Below are 23,087 nucleotides of genomic sequence, written 5' to 3' on the forward strand. Positions count from 1 at the left end.
TTTCACAACTGCGTGTGTGTGTGCGTATGTGTGTGTGTGTGTGATTTTCCGCACTTGATCGACTTCCTGTTTTAAACAGAAGTTCCTACTGTGTAGTTTTAGTGATAAATAACCACTTTTACACATAATCCATTACAATCCATACATCAATTCACATAGCATCTCTCTCTCTCTCTCTCTCTCTCTCTCTCTCTCTCTCTCTCACTCTCTCACTCTCTCACTCGCTCGTTTGCCTGGGTTTTGCATGACTCCACTTCTTTGCAAAACAAACAGGCTTTATTAGCCGCGGTCTGAGTCTAAAAGGCTCTAATAGGAATCATAACAACAACTTTAGTTTGGTTTTATTCTGACCTGCTGCTTCTGAATTTTCTCTGATTATATTCTGCTGCTAATTATCATTAATAATGCACTTGTTTATGATTACAGTTTAAGAGAGAACATAGATGCAGCTGAATTTCTGGCTGTAGATTCTCACTTTAAAAACTGGCAAAGCATTAAAATGGCAAAGCATTAAACTTTTAATGGTCTTAACAACAAAAACATTAAACAAATAGATGCAGTAAGTGCAAGTGTGGGAGAGTTTTTCCCTTAGATTTCTTTAAATGTTGAAGTTTTGTGTGTAAATCTGCAGACATTCTTTTACAGAAAAAAGAGTCAGTATTTTTCCACTCAGCATTGACAGCTTCAAACAGCTGGAAAACATTGCTGAGCTAATTTGAGTTTAATATGAGACCAAATTTTCTCTATAGGGTTTAAGTCTGGACTCCGACCAGCCAGAACCATCAGTATTTTTTACCAAATTTGCAGTTGACAGTGGATTTGACTTCATGTGATGAAGTTTTTCAACACTAGTGGAGTACGCTGGGCTTTCTGGTCACTGTTTTTACCACTGCTGTAAACTCTCTAAGCTCAGGTGCTGTCCCTGACTAGTTCACTGCTCACAGCACCCACTAGTGGACATTATTAGTTGCGCGGGCCACATCTGGCCTGCAAGACAGCTTCATTCAGCCCGTCACATTTGCATCCTTCAGTTTGCCAGTTTCTCATTTTCTGTGGCTAAATATTTGCATCTGACAGCAGATCTGCTTCACACTGCATCTGGTTCTCCAACATAAGCTCTATAAAATCAGGTCAGACTGATTACAATGTTAAAACCGTTCAAACGCAAACCTGACACAGCATGAATGCTGCACACTGACTGTAATTCAGCTACAACTAACTCAGCTATTATTTTAATTTCTTTAATAATAATAATAATAATAATTTAGAGAACTGTTCATACCAGTGGCGACTCACATTGCTTTACAGAGGGTTGATAATGTTTAACAGTAATAGAATATTTAATTTTTTTTTCTGCGATTTAGATTAAATATTTAAACAATTTAGACCAACTAATTTAGCTATTACTCTAATTTAGAGTGATAGTTAAACCTGCCTGTACGGATTCATTCAGAACTCAGCAGGAGATACAGCACATCACAATTAACAAATCTGTGGAGTCACCAACTTGTCATTGATCTGTTTTGCCGACATTTCACTCACAATAACTTCACTCATGTTCAGCTGGAACACAAATGCTGTCACAATAAGAATCTCCTACAATTCTACTATTAAATGTTAGTTTACTTGATTTAACTGAACATTAAAATATTTAATACTTTGTATTTATACTACTACTACTTATCATTATTACTATTTTATTATGGTAGCACTGTGTTTGGAGTGGTCCTTTGTAGATGATTAATAGTCTCTTAACAGATTATCAGTAACACATCAATAACATATCAGTGAAGTAGCAATAGTGAAGCATCTGAATACATTAAATATCTTGAAGATGTACTGTCGATACATTATTTACATTAAGGAGATGTTTTGTTAATTCTAATCCTAACCTTAACCTCCACCTAAAACCTAATCCTAACCCTAAACTTAACCTACACCTAAAACCTAATCCTAATCCTAAACTTAACCTCCACCTAAAACCCAATCTTAACCCTCATATGTTTTTGACATGTTACTGAGAGTCTGTTGAGTGTTTGTTTCATCTAAACAGGACCACTCAAAATGTGTCACCATTATTATTATTTTTATTATTATTATTATTATTATTATTATTATTATTATTATAATCATTATTATCAGTGGTATTAAAAGTGGTAAAAGAAGTATTTGTGGTTTGTGGTGACAGAAGAATTGCTCATAAGCATGGATTAAGATGTGATTAATGTTAATTAAATAAGTGTTGTAGTTTAAAAACATCAAAACTCTTTAAAAAACTATGCATACATGAAAAACAATTTTTCAGCCTGATACTCATAAACTACATACACACATAGCATATACACAACATCCATCCATCTCTCTCTCGCTCTCTCTCGCTCTCGCTCTCTCTCTCTCTCGCTCTCTCTGTCTCTCTCTCTCGCTCTCTGTCATTCCCTTTAACCACCCCCAACCACCCCACCCCCACCCCCGTGTCTCTCCGTCTCTTTACCCCCCCCCCTCCCCGGTCTTAATTCAGTTTTAATTTGATTCAGTTACAGCTTTCTCTCTCTCTCTCTCTCTCTCTCTCTCTCTCTCTCTCTCTCTCTCTCTCTCTCTCTCTCTCGCTCTCTCTCTCTCTGTATGTCTCCCTGTTTCACTCTTTCTCTTCTTCTTTCTCTCTATTTCCTTCTCTTGTCTCTCCCCACTCTCTCTTCTTTTTCTCTCTCTCCTGTCTTTGTCTCTCTGTCTTCCTCTCCTTTTCTCTTGCTCTCATTATTCTCTCTCTTATCACTTCTCACTTATTCTTTCTCTCTTGCTTTAGCCCCATCCCTTTCTTTTGCTCCTCTCTTTCTTTCTTTCTCCTTTCTTTGTGTGTGTCTCTCTCTCTTACCACTTCTTTCTCTCTTATTTACTTCCCTCTTTCTTTTTCCTATCTTTCTACGTCTCTAACTCTCTCTCTCACTGACTCTCTCTCCCCTTTAGCGCCCATCTCAGCTCCATCCCTCGCAGTCAGAATAAATTCACTCCCACTCACCCATCCCTCTCTCTCCCTCTCTTCTTCACTTTTTTCCCTCTCTCCCTGTGGCTGCCCCCCTCTCTCTCCCTCTCTCTCCCTCTCTCTCTCCCTCTCTCTCTTGCTCCGCGGGTGTAAAAGCTGAGCGTGTTTTGCTGGTGTTGTTTGGCTGTGAGGCTGCGGGCGAGTACTCCACTCTCTCAGGTGCGCTTCCCACCTAAACCAATCCCACCTCCGGCTACACTGTCATACAGAGAGAGAGAGGAGAGAGAGAGGGAGGCGGTAGAGAGAGACTGAGGGAAAGAGGGAGGGGAGAGAGAGGGAGAGAAGGAGCGTGGGGAGATGGAGACCGAGGAGAGAGAGGAAAGGGAGAGGGCGAGAGAGATGCCATTTGTGTGAGAGTGAGAGAGTGAGTGCTGTTGTAGCTGGAGGCTGAAATAACAGCAGTACATGGAGAGAGGGAATAGAGCAGCTCTTAGAGAAAAAAAGAGTAACTCCATCTCTCCCCACACACACACACAAACACACAATCTTGTTTCTGTGAATTGTGGGTCCATCACATAGACTTCCATTCATTTCCTGGAGACTTCCCCAAACCTTAACCAGAACTAATACTACCCTAACCTTAACCTTAGCCTTAGCCTCTTAAAAATGATGGTTCTTCACGGGTTCTTTAGTAAAGAAAATAGTCCTATTTAGAACCGTGAACACTCAGCGAACCCTTTGCATGATTAAAGGGTTTTTTGCATGAGGGAATGTACCTTCAGGTTGATGAAGAATGTGTTGTAAATGGTTTCACACACTCTTTTTGAAAACTGTTTTATGCTGATACAAACAGGGCTCTTCTATTGTGATGATATCAAGCCTGTAACAATAGAAGAACCCTTTGTGGTGCTATTCAGTTCTTTGACTGTTAATGGTTCTATATACAACCATTTTCCTTACTAAAGAACCCTTGAAGAACAATCATTTTTAAGTGTGCACCCTTACTTTAAAATGTAATGGTCCCCACAAGGAAGAAAAGTCTGCAGAACGTGAGTATATGAACAGGTTTTGGTCCCCACAATGTGGCATAAACCTGATCCTCACACACACACACTCCTATACACACACACACACACACACACACACACACAGAATGCATACTGAAGATAAAGCATACACACTCCTGATGTGCTAATCGGGGTTTTTCTGAAATGAATTCTGCTCCTTGCTCTGAAAGGAGACGCTGTGCTGAGAACAAAAGCACTCACAGTGGAGCATTGCTTATCTGTGTGTGTGTGTGTGTGTGTGTGTGTGTGTGTGTGTGTGTGTGTGTCCATCAGAGAACATACATAGGCTAGAGGACTTAGCAAGACTAGCCTCACTCATTAGCATTTTATTTACAGCGTAATTTAACTTCAGATACAATCCTGAATGGTTTCCACTCAGTACACGTCCAACATTAAGCACTTTTATTTTACTAGGTCAGGGGTTGGCAATCCAAATGTTAAGAAGGGCGATTTTGTCCTTTCAACAAAATTTGTATTACCATCGTGGCTGTAAATATGTCTCAGTATGTGCTACTATCATAGGGTAAACAATATAAATGAAAATACAGATTTATTTTGCTCTGCTTTAAACTTTCGCTCAGCTATAGCTTTTCTTGCATCTCTGGCAGGAAACTTTGCCTTAAAAGTAGAACAGTTTCTTGTAAAATGTCTCTCAACATTTGACTTTTTACGAGGCTGAAGTCAGTTTCTCATTCACCAGCTTCTTGTTCGAATTTTTCTGTTCCACCTTAAATGGTGCCTGAGGCGCCAGAATGTAACTGCTGCAGCATTTAAGTTGGAATGGGAAAATTCAAACAAGAAGCTGGTGAATAAGAAACTGACTTCAGCTTCAGGACTTTTTAGTGTTTGACGGTTTCTCACTGCAGATTAAACGTATCGGGAACTCAGCTGGAGTGATTATAAGTGAAAATAAGTCCATTCATCTCCAAATTATCGATGTTCATCCTAAATCTGTCTCTTTGTCTTTTCGTTAGCTACTAGCTAGGCGAGACTTGTCTACATTGCTATGTAACCAGCATCCTGCGCACCAACCTTCAGGGTTAGAAGTTGGTGAATTAGCACCTGAATTAGCCCTGGAACCACATGTTGCCGACCCTCTACTAAACTATTCATTTCGTATTCATTGTGGAGTAAATTTAATGTACTGTGATTAGCTGTTAGCAAGACTAGCCTAGTTAACACACAGCAAAATAACTAAAGCAGGGACGTGAGAAGCTGTTAGTGGAATTTTAAGCGGTGTATATGTGACATTACTGATGACATCATGCAAAATGATTTGCCCTTTTTTATTTACACCAAACAGTGTCATAAAGCGCTATAACGAGGCAAGAGATGACAATATACACAACTGACTCATCAGACTGCTGCTGTTGCTGAGGACAAAGTTTATGCAAATGGGCTGAGCAGTGACCAATCAGATTATTGATATGTGGCGCAATAACCGATTGTGTCGAGTTGAGATTTAACACTGAAACACACACTAAGCAGGAGATATAATGATATAATGGCTGATAAATATATATATATATATATATATATATATATATATATATATATATATATATATATATATATTTACATTAGATTATTTTTAAAGTCAATAAAAATGTTAAAACTATCACACATGGGTCTTTACTACAATCAGGTTATTATAGTTTTGTTTCCATTGCTGTTCTGAAGTGGTTTTCAGTGTTAATTCTGTTTTGATATGATGGTGCATTTTGCTGTGTGTACTCATTGCTGTGTTTTTCATTGTTGGTGTATGAATGTATATGATGCAGGATGTGTGGATGGAGACACTCCTGCTGCTTTACATCACAGCTCAGCTCTCATTATTCTCTCCTTTTTCCGCTCATTAAGCCTTTACCTGCAGTGTGTCATCACGGTGGAACTGGTGGAACTTTCCGGGTGCAGATACTGAAACCTGCTGCATTTATTGCAGCATCCATCCGCAGAGTCAGTTTTGTTTTGGCCTTCATTCATCCTTCTTCTGTGTGAACTTCACACGTTGTTTACTGAGTCTGAGCTGTGAGGACTGAAGCAGATACATTCAGTGTACGTTTTAATGGAAGGGATCTGTCACACGGCGCTGTTTTGTTCTAGTCTGAATGTTTACTGGAACATTGAACCACTTAATTTATCATTAAATACAGCCTTTTGCTCAATGTAGTAACCATCTAACGTGCTTAGCAATGCTCTAGCAACCACCTGGGATACTGTAGCATACCAAGGAAACTGAACTGAACTGTTTAAAAAATCTGTTTGCTGTTGGTTGAGGGTCTAATTGATCTTACTGTGATGAAATAACTGGGTTTTATTTGTTTGTTGATTTTGGTTCCAAAATTGTTGATGAAAGATGAGAAAGTTGATATTAATATATTTTCAAAATGGATAATTATTGTTCGGTTTATGTTTAGTTGACTTGATATGGTGATTCTGAAGAACTTTTAGAGAAGAAAGAATGGAGAACAATCTCACCATCATTAACTTCCCAAATTTCCAATGTGGAGTTGGACTAAGATTAAGATAAAATAATGATGAATCATGATTTTGCACTCTGAAAAAGATGGTTCTTCAAGACTTCTTTGGTAAAGACAGTGGTTCTATTTAGAACCATTAACACTAAAAGAAGCATTTGCATGCTTTAATGGTTCTTTGCATAGTGAAAATGTTTTTCAGATTGATGGAGTTGTATATGGTTCTGTTTAGCACCAAAAGGTTTCTGATGTTGGTACAAGCTTGACACAATAGCAGAACCCTTTTTTGTGCTACATAGAACCAAATACAACACACTCTCCATTAGTCTGAAGAATGATTTCACCATGCAGAGAACCATTTAATCATAGATTGATGGAGAATGTGTTGAATATGGTTCTGTATAGCACCAAAAGAGTTCGATTACAAGTTCAACATTGTAACAGTACCAATTTAGAACCGTTTTCAAAAAGGCTCTATATAGAACCATATACAACACATTTTGAATCTGAAGAATGATCTCACCATGTAAAGAACTAATTAATCATGCAAAGGGTTCTTTGAGTGTCGATGGTTGTATATAGAACAACTGTAACGCTACCATTTTAGTAACACTACTTAGACTTCAAAGTTTGGAAATGGTGGGGAAAAAGTGATTTGCTTGTTTGTTTGTTTGTTTTTATCTTTTGTCATGGTACATATGAGGACAACTAGACAATTTGCCAGACATGCCAGCAAAATCAAAAACGGTTTTTGGGTGAAATCTCAGTAATTAACAGAACATTACTGTTTTACATTTACAGTTTACATTTAGAATCACCATAATTTCACACTTTGTCATCACAGCACCACTCGCATTCAAATATAGTATCATATCCCAAAGCCTTCAGGGTGTCTAGATGGGAAATGTAACATCTGCACATCAAATCAAAAAGTAAACAAGCCCACAAAAGTAAATAAACATTCCTATTAGCTAACAGCTCAAAACTTCAAGCTAGGCGGTCACATAACTTTGGTGTAAATCAATTTTTGGCAAGTCTAATTGTGTATTTGGATGAAAAGCTGCTTTAACCACCATATTTTTGTTGTGGTGAAACATCAGTGCAATGAGACTCTCTGGTGTAGAAAACTTCCTGATTTTAACTGGATCATTTTGGTTTTGTCATTGTTACTCACTGCGCTGGACAAAATGAAAGCAAGTGAAATTATCTTAAGTCTAGTTGATATATCTAATATTTTTTTCATTTTTGAGGTTAAAATGCTTTTTATTTGTTTTAAGTTAAGTGTTATATCTCAGATAACAATGCTTGTTGTAAGAAATATGCAGCAATCAAGCAAAATTACCCCTTTTCTTATTTCACTTAAAACAAGTAAAAAAGCTTAGAAATAAGTTAAACAATCTTATAATAAGCTTACAACAGTCTTAAAATAAAAGATATTAGATACATCAACTAGATAGGAGAGAATTTCACTTGCCATAATATAATTAATTGCAGTGTTTGACTGTATAACTGCTCCTTTTTCTAAAATTTCATATAATCTTGTATAATCACGTATAGTATCTCAAAAATGTACCATATTTTAAGACAATAACGTCGAATTTATCTTTCCTCCTCTCTGTCCAATCACAGCTCCCACACCGCCGAGTGACCTTCTCCACAGCCAATCAGGCGCAGGACCTGCAGGACCCCTCCCAGCACAGTTACTATGACAGCGGTCTGGAGGAGTCGGAGACGCCGAGCAGTAAGAGCTCGTCCGGGCCCAGGATCGGCCCCCTCGCCCTGCCAGAGGACCACTACGAGCGGACCACACCAGACGGCAGCATCGGGGAGATGGAGCACCCCGAGAACGGTAAGAAGAGGTGGAGTGTCCCCTCCTTTATCTCCATCACTCCATCACTCTATCTCTCTATATCTCTCTTTTAACAGCATGTGGCTCCACTGCAGTGACCTTTAACCCCAGCGGAATTTAGTTTAGCAACATAATGAGCAACACCAAAAAAAAAGTCAGAGAAATTCAACAAAAACATGACAATGTACCTAATCATGTGTTCTGATCCCTCATGAGTGGACCAGGATTTTCAACAATGTAGCAGCATCTCCAAGAGATGTCCTGAGGTAGACGACTGTACTGCAATGTTAGGTGCAGTTTTGAATGACTGTGTGATGACTAGAATGACTGTAGTTTGCTAGCTTAGCTAGCAACAGCAATCCTCATGTTATATCTCCTGTGCTGTTGTTAACTTGTGTTAGTCTAGCTAATGTTATGGTTGTTCGGACAGTGTTTTTCTGCCCATCATTATGCCATGACGTGGCTAAATGTAGTTGATATTGCCCCTTAAACTCCAGTGGTCTGTATGTGGGTCACTACAACTTCTTCATAGCTACACAACATGCATATCAGTTCCATAGATACTGAATAATTTATAGTAGATTCTGAGTAATTTGTAGCAGATGCTATTTATTCATAGTAGATTCTGAATAATTCATAGTAGATTCTGAATAATTCGTTGTAGTTTCTGAAAAATTCATAGTAGATACAAAATAATTCATGATAGTTACTGAATCATTTGTAGCAGATTCTGAATAATTCATAGTAGATACTGAATAATTCGTCGTAGATACTGAACGATTCATAGTAGTTAGTGAATCATTTGTAGCAGATACTGAATAATTCATAGTAGATTCTGAATAATTTATAGCATATTCTAATTATTCATAGTAGATTCTGAATAATTCATAATAGATTTTGAATAATTTGTGGTAGATACTAATTAATTCATGGTTTATAACGAATCATTCATAGTAGATTTTGAATAATTCGTAGGAGATACTGAATAATTAATAGCAGTTACTGAATGTAAAGCTGTATGGATGATTCGCTCCTCACTCACTTCATAGCATCTTTTATTTACTGTCTTTCATTGAAAATACTGTGAGTGATCAAAACTAGACATCTAGGTGCAGCCTATCAGAGTAAAATGGGCAGGGCATGGGATGGGAGTTATGATATGACTACACCTACATTAAAATGACTGGGCTCAGTTTTCAGAAGAGCTTCTTAATTGTAGACATTGCGATTTTTGGGGTTCGTTTAGTTACAAGGTGGTGCAGAAGGAGCTGAAACCTGTGTAGAACAGAATTGGAGCTCTGTAGACCTGAAAACATCATAAAACAGAAAATATCAGAGAGTGAATTGAGGTGAATTGACCTCAGGGTTAAAAAAAAAGTATTAAACCTAAAAAACATGTTGATGGTTACAGCTCTGATAATGCTGTACAGAGGGGCTGTACGTGATGTTTCACATATAGGAATGAGGTCAGCGTGGGAAAGGTCTGACTGAAGGCATTTCCTGAACATGTGTTTGCGTGTGTGTGAGACCTGTCTGCGGTAGTCTATCTTTATGGCCTGCAGGAAACTTCCACTCTAACAATGGACTAAGTTACAGTGAGGAAGTTACAGTGTTTCCTGCTGTATGGATGGCTTAAACAGTTGTAGTCTACTGTTCAGGCCGTCGCACACCGGATGCGAAGTGTTGCATCACACAGCATTCAAATAATTAGAAACCATTGTTTTTAATCGAGGTACACATATCAGCACTGTTCAGTTTCTCAGTGCATCATGCAGCATTTTGCTTTTACTACATTGAACTAAAGCCATACTGAGACTATAGAAAGCCTCAGTAGATCACATGTAGCATGAAGAGAGACATAGAGAACGGCTGCCAGGCTTTTAGTTAAACAAGCAGATGCTAATAGTAAGTCAGCTCAGCTAACATCACTAGCCTAGCCAGTTTCAGCTCATATCTTTCAGCTTGAAAATAGCCATTCTGTGAAAAGGCAGTAAATGGATGCTGAATATGATGAGTGATGCTGAACACTAGTTCATTCAATTTATATGAGTAGAGTGTAAAAATAAACTTGAACCTGGAGTTTATCAGCTCCCCCTGCTGGCATTCTATAGCAGCGCTCTGCTACACTAGGCAATGTGGTAGGGGAGCGTTGGGAACAACCTAATGTAGGGCACATATTAACGCGTCATTTTTATGTTGTTAAAGAAGGTAAAACAGCATGTGCTTCTGGCCACATTACCACATTTCCTAGCCGCTGTCTCCCACCAAAATTCAAATGTCAGTGTTTTAAAGCGATCTGTGCCAAAGAGTGTTTTCAGGGCATGTAAGTCCATTTTTTTCACACAAGTTTTTTTTGGTAACTGAGCAGTTTGTGTAAATCACAAAATCCAACCTTACATTACTTTAATCACCACCTTGTTTCCTACAACGCAGCACCATGTTGAAGCATGAGACAAGCTTACAGCAAGCGCTAGTTAGGCTCAAGTAAGACCTCTGTACTGCGGGGTTAGTCTGTACTGCTGTGTTACAACTAAGACACCTTTAGTTAAACAAAGACAAATAAAGTAAATTATGTCTTTTTGTTTCATATGATTACACAGATTTTAAGACAGAAAAGAGAAACATCTGAAAACAGGAATTTTCATCTATTTAATTGGTATCTTTCAGATGTTGTTGATATGTATATGTGTATATATATATATATATATATATATATATATATATATATATATATATATATATATAATTTTAATTTGATGTGTGTGTGTGTGTGTGTGTGTGTGTGCATTGCAAAAAGTAGTATCTTGTCAAGTGAAATTGTCTTAATTCTAGTCAATATATCTTATATTTCTTATTTTGAGATGGTTGTGCACTTATGATCATTTTAAGTAACTTTTTAAAGTAAAATTATGTAACTATACTGGCTTATAATTTAGCTTGTTTCAATCACATTTCTTAAAACAAGCTAAATTATCTGCCAATACAGTGAGATCATTTTACTTAATAAAATCACCCAGAACAGGTAAACCTGTTTAAAATAAGTTAAATAATCTTACAATAAGCCTTAAAATAAGCTCAACAAGAGAAATATTTGATATATCAACTAGGTTTAAGACAATTTCACTTGACAAGATATTATTTTTTGCAGTGTATCTATCAGTTGATCTCTCTGTCTGTCTTATAGGTGGATAATATATTTATGCAGTTTGGTTGGAAAATATATGTTTCTTACAACATAGAATTATATGAATTTAACTTTGTTTGCACTCATTCATCAGACTTTTATAGCAAGTATTAAACTGACCCTCTGTCTGTTACAGTTAACTCTCAATCTCTCACTTCCTTCTTTCTCTCCATGCTTTTCTCTAGCTCTCCATTGCTTCCTTCCTTCCCATCTCACCATCCTTTCTCTTGGTCTCTTACTTGTTTCTCTCCATCTCTTGTTCTTTTCTGCACTCTTTTCATCCCTCCATCCTTTTATCTCTCCATCTCTATTCTTTTAATCTCTCCTTTGTTCATCTCTCCATCATTTTCTTCTCTTTTCATTCCTTCCTCTTATTTCTTTCTTTTACCTATGAAACCTTTTCTGTTTCTCTATATCTCCATCCATTCTCTCCATCTCTCCTGAGCTGAGCTGATAAAAGTGTGTAAACATCAGAGAAAACAGAAAAAAAACTCCAAATGAGTCTCATCAAATCTGCAGTGAAATGAAGCCCATTTAAGCTCTTTTAGCAGCTAAAAATGATTAAACATCTAAACAGGATCTGCTGGAGTGTTTTTATTGCTGACTATGTAAAAGTATAAACATAGTCAGCTCTGATATTTCATACTGGATATTATTTAAAATGACTTATGTAGAATTTGCTTTGGCAACCAGAGAATAACATGAGGATTCATCCATTAAAGTGCTAATCTGCATTAGCAACACCTAGAAATGAATCAAAACAGCATCTACTGCAGCGTTTAGATTGCAGGACTGTTGAAGTGCTGTGACTGTGTTGCTTTTATAGTGTAAAAGTGAACAGGCACCGGTTAGCTTCATACATATAACTTACAGCATCATGCTAACAGCTGTGAACTAGCTTGCATTCTTATTTAGCCACATCAGGCTGTTTGTTTAAGCTATTCCTTTGAGCCACACCAACTTCTGGCTTATATCTAACTCAGAATTTAAATAATTTTGTCCACTGAGCAATATCCGTGTTCCCAAGCCCTCTAAACATCTGCTCTGGTCTCCGCTCCCTCGGTTTCCTTGCAGCAGAAGTTCTTGAGCTTCTGGAAGTTTCCACAGCCTTGTTTAGAGCTTGTGCTCCATTATCATTTTAGCAGGTCTCAGTGTTGGACTGTTTCTCTAAAAATTTGCATATTGCCTTTCAAACCAGTCCTCCACCAGACATCATGTCTGTTCAGCGTAATTAGCGAAATTAATATTTGTGTAGATTTCGCCAACTGTGGCGTCTGGAATCATCTGAATGTTTTTGGAATCCTTTACAAACATCATTACGGTGAGGCATCTACAGGCTGCACTGTGAGGACCATCCAGAGCTGCTTTATTTATTTTATTTGCCTGTTTATTTTGAATCTGTCTGGTTCAGTGAAATACGATGTACGTCGTTACAGATGAGCACACTGTTAGAAATAAAGGCTCTGTGCTGGTACAAAGAATGTAAATGTACCCTAAAAAGTACAACAGTCGTCTTAGATCCGATTGTGAACCTTAAATAAGTATTTTTTTCCAGGTGGAAAGTACGTATTTGTACCTTTTCATAACCGAATGTTTTAAAAGAGAACAATACAATAAAAAGCCTTGAGACGAGACAGGGTGTGTGGAGTCAATACAACATATAATTTCAATGGATTATTGTACAATTATGTTCCCTGACTAAAGGTACTGAGATGTACCCTTGAGGGTACCACCAGTGACAAGAGTGGTACTGCCCCTGCTCTGTAAAAGACTCTGAATTGTTCTGTTTGTCAATCATAGCTCCACATACAAAGAATTTTCTCTCATCAGTACTTTACACCAAGAGAAAATATTATAAACACACAAAATGTAATAAATAGGAATGTACAGAATAGACAGTTAGCAGATCGTTTAACCTTGAGACATCCTAGCTTGATTTGTATTTGCATCACCAGTGATGATAAAATAACACTGTAACTTTATATGAATACAAATATTATTTGTAACTTAAAACAAGTTAAGAAATTGTGTGGAAAGTAAAGATTGTAAAAGTGGAGTTTTTATTATGATTTACATTTGATAGCAAGTTAGCATTGTGTTTTCAGTCTTGTTTTGCCAAAAGAAAAAGAAAATACTTTTTATTTTTGTCTTTTTTTGACACTGAAATAGTTACACATCTGTGCATATGGAGTGGGTGTAAAGTTGTAATGCATGTAAAGTTGTAATCATGTAGTTCAGTATGTTATTAAGTAATTATGTTGAAATATTACAGCAGTAATAACTCAGCTTTGATGGGTTAAAATGTAAAAATGTAAAATAAAATTATACGTTAAGTGCGTTATCAGTATCCGCCACAACAAGGTATTAACTACAAGTTACTGTTATCATCGCTGAAATCCCATATCGGTACATCTCTTCATATTTTACCACACTTTTGTCATTTTTCGATGTTTTTCTCCTCTTAAACTCATTTATGAAGTAACTTCAAAGACTCTTTAATATATCATTCTATGACCTTGCATTTCAAGAGCTTATAAAACTTGGATGGAAGCCCCGCTGTGTCCCTTCATGAGCATTTACAGTACACTTGATGAGTTTAAACTCAACCCATAAACATCATTTTTAACTGTCTGTGGTCCACAAACTTGCCCGAGCAGAAATACAGTTCAAACATTTCTTGAATCTGTAGAGTCGCCTTTCCATTCCATCTTATCATGAGATCCTACGTGACTCACATGCAGAGTTATGAGTCTATGAAGAGGGGCTGAGATACACGTCATCTGCCTCTCACTGTGTGGAACTGGTGGATTTGTGTGTCCATCTACAGTTTGTGTGAAACTGACCAATGGACGCCCAGGAAATCACTAAGGACTGACCCACACCAGAAACCCTTCATTCTTCATTCAGTTCACATCAGAGACACATGTGAAATGGCATGCAGAGAGTTTACAGCTGCTGAGGTTGCTGCAGCAGTTTTGGAAAGTAGTGATGAAGATAACGGAGCATTTTGATATGAAACATATGAGTATCATGTTATATGAAGAGCCTTTAAAGGAGAATTTAAGAAAATATGCACAAATCGAGAAAATGCCCTCAGACCACAGAGAGATAAAGAGGACCTATTCTGCTTTTCTGGCTTTTCCCTTTCCTTTAGTGTATTGTAGCTTTTGTGCATGTAAATGGTCTGAAAAGTCACAAAGCACAAAGTTGGGAGAAACTCTCTCCGACAGAAACTACTTTTCCCAGCTGTCTGAAACACCTCTTTGAAATTCCAGCTTTTTCTGTCATTCCAAGGTGATGCAATCTCGTAACACAATCCTAATAGCCTGCCTACTGGCAAGCTTGGCATGTTGTCACACAAGAAAGCTACAAAGTTAAAGCTCCCTACTCTGTAACATCCTGCTCCAGTCTAGCTTGAGAAGGTGAATCAGGTCTACCAACTTGTTCTGACTTTCAGGATCGGACTCTGAGTCTGATACAGTAGCACCAACACCGTTCTAAGAACAGCCACAGTGGTGTAGGGGCGGCCTTGGCGTGGGATGTTGCTCTGTCAATCAATCAGAACAGAGTTGACCAATTAGAGCACGCTGGGCTCATTGACTGATTAATTGAAGCATGTAAATCTATTCTAGTAGACCCCCAAAATAAAATTATATTGAAAATGAGTATAATAGGTCTCTTTTAACACGATCCAATCAGACTAATGAGTTATGTTTTTATTCCAGTTCATATTTTCTAGAGATATTATACTTACCAGCAAACAAGCAGGCTCACTAAGCATGAAGACAAGCAAAACACTAACTGATGATGAAGTGAATCTCTATTAACTCTTCAATCTACTCTTCTTCTTTAAGAGCCTGATTTATCAGTGCTGTTGTTGCCTTTATGTTGATATGTAAAGGATGTGATAAAACAAATATGAGTATACTTCACACTTCAGGGTCCTTTCATTGTTCCTCTGATGAAACGGATCAATAATAAATATTTCCATAGAGATGTGAACTGTGTTTCAGAAACTATCCCAGTGCATCCAATTATAAATGCAGCACGGAGCTTCTTTTATACATTGATAGGAAACACGGCAGCTCACAGAAAGATCCAATTCCACAAACTGATCCATTTCACTGACCAACATGGACATGAATGCTCACCAACTACTCTGGAGGATGGATTATAATCAGTTAAAAGGAGACAAACACAAACACCATGATTGGATCACCCCTCCTACATTAGGGAAGAAAGGGTTAAACATAATTATGAATAAATCAAAACAGGATCTACTGGAGTGTTCATGCTAAAGAATTCTGAAACTTGGCAGTTTGAGTGGAGCTTGGCTTGTTCAGATGCTGTTAGGCAAAGATTAGCCTAGACACGGCTAAATGGACCAAATCCATCTCTCTCTCTCTCTCTCTCTCTCTCTCTCTCTCTCTCTCTCTCTCTCTCTCTCTCTCCAGTCTTGTTCCTCGCTCCTCTCCTGCTAAATGGAATCATCTCCATCTGATAATGGGCTGTAATTCCATTACTCTTGACGGGTGTCCCGAGAGGCAGCATTTCAGCCAGACCTTCACTAATGCTAGCGCTAATGCTAACGCTAATACAAATGGATGAGTCTGTGGAAGAGAATGGGGTGAGAGAGTGGGGAGAGAGAGTGGGGAGGCGGCGAAAGTGGCAGCAGAAAGTGAGCAGTATTAACAGAAAAGAAAGAATAAAAGAAATGGAGGAAGAGAGAAAGAAAAGAGAAAGGAAGGGAAAGAGAAAGAGAATTAAAGAAAAGGGGAGATTGTGAGAGAGTAAGACTGCTATGAAAGAAACTTTTATGTTTGCTTCTGTTTTGATACTCACTGATATTTTGTTATTCGCTTATGAAAATTATTAGGAATGATCATGTGTGAAACTAATAATTTACATTACTCAAACAGTTCCAGTTCTAAAATCTGATTGGCTGAGCCACATCAACTGCATTCTGTATTAAAGCAACACTATGTAGGATTTGGGGATTTGGAGACCTCTCTGGTGGAAATGTGTAATTGCACACGAAGTGCAGAAGAGCATCTTCTTCATATGTTCATCAATATAATGTTGATTTTAAGATTACTTGAAGCCCAAACATTGAGCTGGACCTTCTTTTTGAGCCTGTGTATGTGACATTAATATGTAAATTACGTTTATTTTTAAAACATATAATCATTATGTGGATATGCAAAAAGATAGTGCTTGACCACTGACCTTTCTGACAAGCCTTGCCTCCATTACTGCCGCTATGTCTGTCAGGCTCCCAGGTCAGTTTGAGTTTTGCATGTCATGAACTTCATGAGTCTGATTGGCTGTTGTTGTGATTAAGGATAAGTTAAGCCAAAAATTATCATAAGTGGCTTTTTCTGCTTTCAGTTTTCAAAAAGGCCAACATTTTGAGCTTAAAAAGGTCTATGATGAAGTTTCAAAATCCAACACTTCATCATTTTAATGGCAATAAAAGTGAGAAATTGAGATTAAAAACTTTGTTTTCTTTGCTCTCCTGTGCTAACATGTTCAGACAGTTTGATGAGCAGATCAACAATGAATCACAAACATGATCCTGGAGCTGCGCTCTACACCCTTTTTAACTGACTTTATAATGAACTGATTTAATGAAATAAAAGTACATTAATAACAGAGAGTAACTCGCTATCTTTTGGTAATAAACTAGTTTTGAAAGTTGTGACTGTAAACTGGTGTGTGTTGGTTGGATCCTGCTGGTGTGGGTTCACAGCTGTTTCTTCTCTAAGTGACAAATACCAAAGTGACTTGCATGCTAATAGCGTGCCCTGCTGGAGAAACTTCACACTGCTAGATGGTAGTTCCAAAGCCATGTCCACACAATGTGTTTTCTATCTTTATAGCAGAGTTGCTCTGGAATTCAGCTTTACATGCCTTTGGGAAAAAACATGAAATATTATATTTTCATAATTTTATATCTTTTAATTTGTAATGTTATTTGGCAAACTGTTAAATTAGTCTCTATAGTTCTCTGAGTTCACTTTTCCAACATGATGATTATCACACTTGAAGCATCATTAGCATTATTATATTGATTCACAAGCACAAATAAAATGGACAATTATACATAAAGAAGCCTCTTTTTTGTTTTTCGCTTCAGTTTGTGTAACAAGGCAGATAAAAAGGTAAAAAGAGAAAGTGAGGCTTTAATGTTAGAATCATCATCCAAAAATGTGGTCAGAGAACAGAAATGGACAATGAGCGTAGAAACAAGGAGGTGGTCATAATGTTATGCCTGATCGGTGTGTGTATATATAGTTTGCAACACTTAACACAACACAGTTAGTGCTGTTATATTAACTTATATTCCTTTTCTGTTTCCTCCTGTCACATTTATTGTTTTTAAAACACTATTATTTCAATGATCACAAAATATAGATCAGACAAAGAATTTATTGTATTTTAATGCATTTCAGAGACACCCTAAATGGCAAAAAACTGATATACCCCATATCAGAAAATACATACACTATTCCTGTAATAATAGTATATGTATTTTCTGATGTGTTTATTAATATTGATTAAGAAGCTGTTAGCTATATGGCAGTGCAGTGACTGTAACTCTAACAGGGTGCACGGCTACATTAAAGAATATCACAGTTATGCACATTTTTCCTTCTTTTATAAAGTTGCCATTTGTGAGATATGAGGTCCTGACGGTACTGAAAAACGCAGGCAGGCCGAGCGCACGAAACTCCTCCGGAGCAGCTGTGCTGTGGTCAGGCTTCGTTTCTCCAGAGCGTCCGGCAGCCAGCGGCGTCCATTACCGACTTGTTTATGCAGGCGGATCCCATTCCGCGGGAAATGAGCGCAATCATTCGTCTCAAATGAGCAAACAAACCATCGCCATAACGACAGCATCCAATCTGTCCCTCAGCATTCAATCAGTGCGCTCGTTTAAAACCCCGATGCAGGAGAAACTGTTTTGACGTCCTGCGAGTCGAAAATAAACAAATGTGCTGTTTCACTATTTTGAGGTTTTGGACTCAAAAAAGCACTACTATTTGTTGTTTTCTCTGATACTGAGAGTAAACAGTTTCTAAAACAAGTGTAAACAATTATTTGAGGCGCAAGCCTGAAGACGTTGTCCTATTAGCTAGCTTATTTGAATTTGCCGTTCCATCTTAAATGATGTGGCAGTTATATTCTGGCGCTTCGTTTGAGGCAAGTGTGTGATGATTAAGGCATGCAGTTAGCACGTTGCTAACTGGTAGAGTATAAGCTTCTATTACTTGTTAGCTGCATTAGCCTTGTAGCTCCAGTGCTAAAACTAAAGAAGCAAACTTAGCTGAATGTGTTTCAGCTGATTGACTACATTTGGGGTAAATGTGGTGGTGAAGGGGTTTATTTTCTACCCAACTATCTCTTTAATCCACACGTGGGTCCAGCAGCAGTATGGAGGGATGCAGAGATGCTCCAAGCCTCTATAAAGCGCTTCAACTTTGCTCCTGTACAAATTAGGACACATTACATGGTGTAACGGTGATGACAGCATCACATAAGGATGTCACAGGAAGACACGAGGGCGTGTCAGCGAGCCACAGAGGTGAGACAGGTGAGACAGGTGGGACAGGTGACAGTGGCCTGCAGCTGTTGCTAGGTGACAGGTTGCCCTGGTAGTGACAGGTCCTCATGTGTAGGTATGGCATTTGGAATAAGGTGTGGAAAGTTGGTGGAGGGACACGTAACATGCAGGGCATTGTGAGGCAAAATAGTCCCCAAAGAAAACTTATTATTTCAGATTTTCCATCATCAACATTCACATAAAACTCAGAAGACACATGTAGGTTCACTGGTGGTTTTGGATAGTAAGTAAAATGGCTATATTTGTATTGTAGTCATGGTGACCCCTGGTTCCTATCACCACCGCTGTAAAGAAATCTGAGTCTCTACATTCAACCACCTCACACCAAACCGCTCTGAATGATCTGTTTATATCTCAAACACTCAATTACTGGGATATTTTGGAATAAAGTGGAATAAAAACATGAAAAGCCTCCACAGTATTGATTCACTTTATAGATTGGTAATAAGTAGGTAATTATATTGTAATATTACAGTAACAAGCTAGTAATTAAATGGTTAAATAATGGTAACAGGCTCTAATTACCCATAAATAAATCTTTAAATATCCAGTCATTGCAAAATAATTAATTTATAAACATTACAGTCAAAATGAAAAGTGCACTCTTTAAAAAGATGGTTCTTCAAGGGTTCTTTAGTCAATATACTGCTCTATATAGAAGAACCAGTTGGATGCTTAAAGGGTTCTTTACATAGTAAAATGGTTCAGATTGATGGAGAATGTGTTGTATATGATTCTATGTAGCACCAAAAAGGGTTCTTCCATTGTTGTGATGTTAAGCTGGTAAACATCCCTTTTTGGTGCTGTACAGAACCATATACAACACATTCTCCATCATGCTGAAGAATAAATTCACCATGCAAAGAACCTTTTAAGCATCCAACTGGTTCTCTGAGTATTCATGGTTTGAGTGTTCATCTGACGTAGACTTTTTCTTAGAACCTTGCTCAAGAACACATTTAAGAAAGAAAATAGGAAGATATTGGCTAGATAGAACCATGAACACCCAAAGAACCATGTGCATGCTTAAATGGTTCTTTGCATGGTGAAATTGTTCTTCAGATTGAGGAAGACTGTGTTGTACATGGTTCTATGTAGAACCTTTTTGAAAATGGTTCTGTATAGCACCAAAAAGTGTTCTTCTATGGTTACAAGCTTGACAACATAGCAATAGCAGTTTTCTTCGCAGAGCTCTATGGAACCATAGGCAACACATTCTCCATCAATTCGAAGTACTATTACCCCATGCAAAGAACCATGTTAGCATGCAATGGTTATTTGATTGCCCCTGGTTCTGTATAGAACTGTTGTCTTTCCTAAATAACCCTTGAAGAACCATCTCTTTTAAGATTTTGCTAAAAAATCGAAACACCCAGCATGTCTTGGCTGATGTGCTGCACTAATGGTCAGGGTGGAACCATCAGCTGCTGCTTTAAAGCTCCCATCTCATTTATTTCGGGAGCCACAGGTATTTGTAAATCCTCAGTAATGTAACGGAGCCGTGTTGGTAAACAGGACGGCCTGACGGTTCCCACGGCTCTGCTCCCGCACACTTCATCCACAACAGCCTGGAGAGCTGTAATTATAAAGAGACATCTGACTTTGGGAAGATTCTGACAACCAAGAGTTTAATTCCCACCACATTCTCCCAGCGGCCCACATCTGTCTCCATTAAACCCCCCATACTGCCTCCCCGTGCACACCACACTGACCTCTCAGACCCTCAGACCCTCAGAGGAGAACTGACAGTGGGAATATTAGAAAACAGAGGAGGGACAAGAGTGGGAAGAAGAGAGAGACAGAAAGAAGAGAGAGAAAAAAGAGAGAAATGGACAGAGAGAGAAGGGATACAGAGAAAAAAGAGGGAGAGAAGGGGAAGAGAGAGAGAGAGGGAAAAGAGCAAGAGATAGAGGAGAGAGAGAAACAGGAAAGAGAAAGAGAGACTGGCAGAGAGAAAGAAAGAAAGAGGGAGAGAAACAGACAGAGGAAGAGAGGGATACAGAGAAAACGAAAAAAAACAAGAGAGAACAGGAAAAGAGAGATAAAAGATAGTGAGAGATAGAGGAGAGAGAGAAAGGAAAGAGAAACAGAGAGAAACAGAGAGAGAGAGTCAAACACTTGAAAAATACTGAACGGAGAAGGGGGAGAGAAAAAAGAGATAGAGGAGAGAGAGAAAGGAAGGAGAGATTGATAGAGAGAGGGAAGGGAAGGAGAGACTGATGGAGAGAAAGCGAGCGAGAGGAAAGAGAAAGACAAAGGAAAGACAGAAACAGACAGAAAAAGAGGTAAGACAGACAGAGTAACAAGAGGAAAGAGAGAAAAAGAGAGAGAGCGAAAACTAAGAGGGAGAAATGGACAGAAAGAGAAGGGATACAGAGAAAAAGAGAAAAGAGAAAAAGAGAAATAGAGGACAGGGAGAAAGGAAAGAGAGGGAAGGGAAGGAAAGATTGACAGAGACAGAAAGAGAGTGAGAGGAAAGAGAGAGAAAGAGGAAAGAAAGAGACAGCAATGAGAGAGAGAGAGAGAGAGAGATAGTTATGTGTACTGATATATAATCAGAGACAGGCGTCTGTGGTTACACACACAGTTCTCACACAGTAAATTTCCCCTCAGTAGATCTTCTGTCCTGAAGAGCTGCTGAGATCATCATCACTCCTCACCATCAAATACATCACATCACTTACTGTCTCTCTCTCTCTCTCTCTCTCTCTCTCTCTCTCTCTCTCTCTCTCTCTCTCTGCCCATGACTGTCCCTGCTGTGTGTGTGTGTGTGTGTGTGTGTGTGTGTGTGTGTGGGCAGTGCTGATGGACTCAGGCAGTAGGTCATCCTCTCCTAATGTCCATCACTCTTTCACAGACACAAACATCACTCTAACAAACAGTCCATCACTCACCATTTAACACCACGACTACACTCACCATTACACCATTTACTATCACCACCCACTACAGCTCCTATTCACAGTCAGTGACGTATCTAGAACCTCCAGAAGGTCTAGAGTGATATCTTTGGTTCTACTCATTATACTCTGTAAATCAAAGCCTGACTGGTTGGTTCCTCTGTCACTTCCTGATTATGTTGGTAATTAATCTAATGTGTAAGGCCTTCGGTCCAGCCCCTGAAGTCCTGACCAATGGGAGAGCTTGCTCAGCTGTATATACCTAGCTACCGCAGAGAGAACAATTCTGATTGGACAATTTTATGTTGGACGTTTAAAGATTTTAGCATAACAAAACACATTAACGAAAGAGTGTTACTGTAGTTGTGTGTAGTCTACTGTGATTAACCTGCAGTCCAGACTGAAAACGGATGAGCTACTGAAGACAGATTTGGATGGAAATGCAAAAAAACATTACATGTTACATGGGCACACAGGTGTATGTATGTTTGTATGTGTGTATTTGGGTATTGTGTGTGTGTGTGTGTGTGTGTGTGTGTGTGTGTGTGTGTGTGTGTACATGGTTCTATGTAGAACCTTTTTGAAAATGGTTCTGTATAGCACCAAAAAGTGTTCTTCTATGGTTACAAGCTTGACAACATAGCAATAGCAGTTTTCTTCGCAGAGCTCTATGGAACCATAGGCAACACATTCTCCATCAATTTGAAGAACTATTACCCCATGCAAAGAACCACGTTAGCATGCAAATGGTTATTTGATTGCCCCTGGTTCTGTATAGAACTGTTGTCTTTCCTAAATAACCCTTGAAGAACCATCTTTTTTAAGAGTGTTGCTAAAAAATCAAAACACCCAACATGTCTTGGCTGATGTGCTGCACTAACGGTCAGGGCACACAGGCGTATGTATGTTTGTATGTGTTCTTAGTGTATTTTTGTATATATTTGTGTGTGTGTGTGTGTGTGTGTGTGTGTGTGTGTGTGGTTTGTTTATGTGCAGTGTGTGTAGGTGT

At 38.3% G+C, this 23,087-nt stretch overlaps 1 protein-coding gene across 2 annotated transcripts in view; it reads left to right on the forward strand.

Moving 5' to 3' along the window:
- pcdh1b (protocadherin 1b) overlaps positions 1-23,087 on the forward strand; it is a 237,217-nt gene that overhangs the window by 145,966 nt on the left and 68,164 nt on the right. For both annotated transcript variants that reach the window (XM_036569300.1, XM_036569299.1), the window contains one exon: positions 8,154-8,373. In XM_036569300.1, coding sequence (XP_036425193.1) covers positions 8,154-8,373 — 220 coding nt within the window. The remainder of the gene's footprint in view (positions 1-8,153; positions 8,374-23,087) is intronic.

This window comes from Colossoma macropomum, unplaced genomic scaffold (genome assembly GCF_904425465.1).
Source record: "Colossoma macropomum unplaced genomic scaffold, Colossoma_macropomum, whole genome shotgun sequence".
In the NCBI taxonomy this organism is placed as follows: domain Eukaryota; kingdom Metazoa; phylum Chordata; class Actinopteri; order Characiformes; family Serrasalmidae; genus Colossoma; species Colossoma macropomum.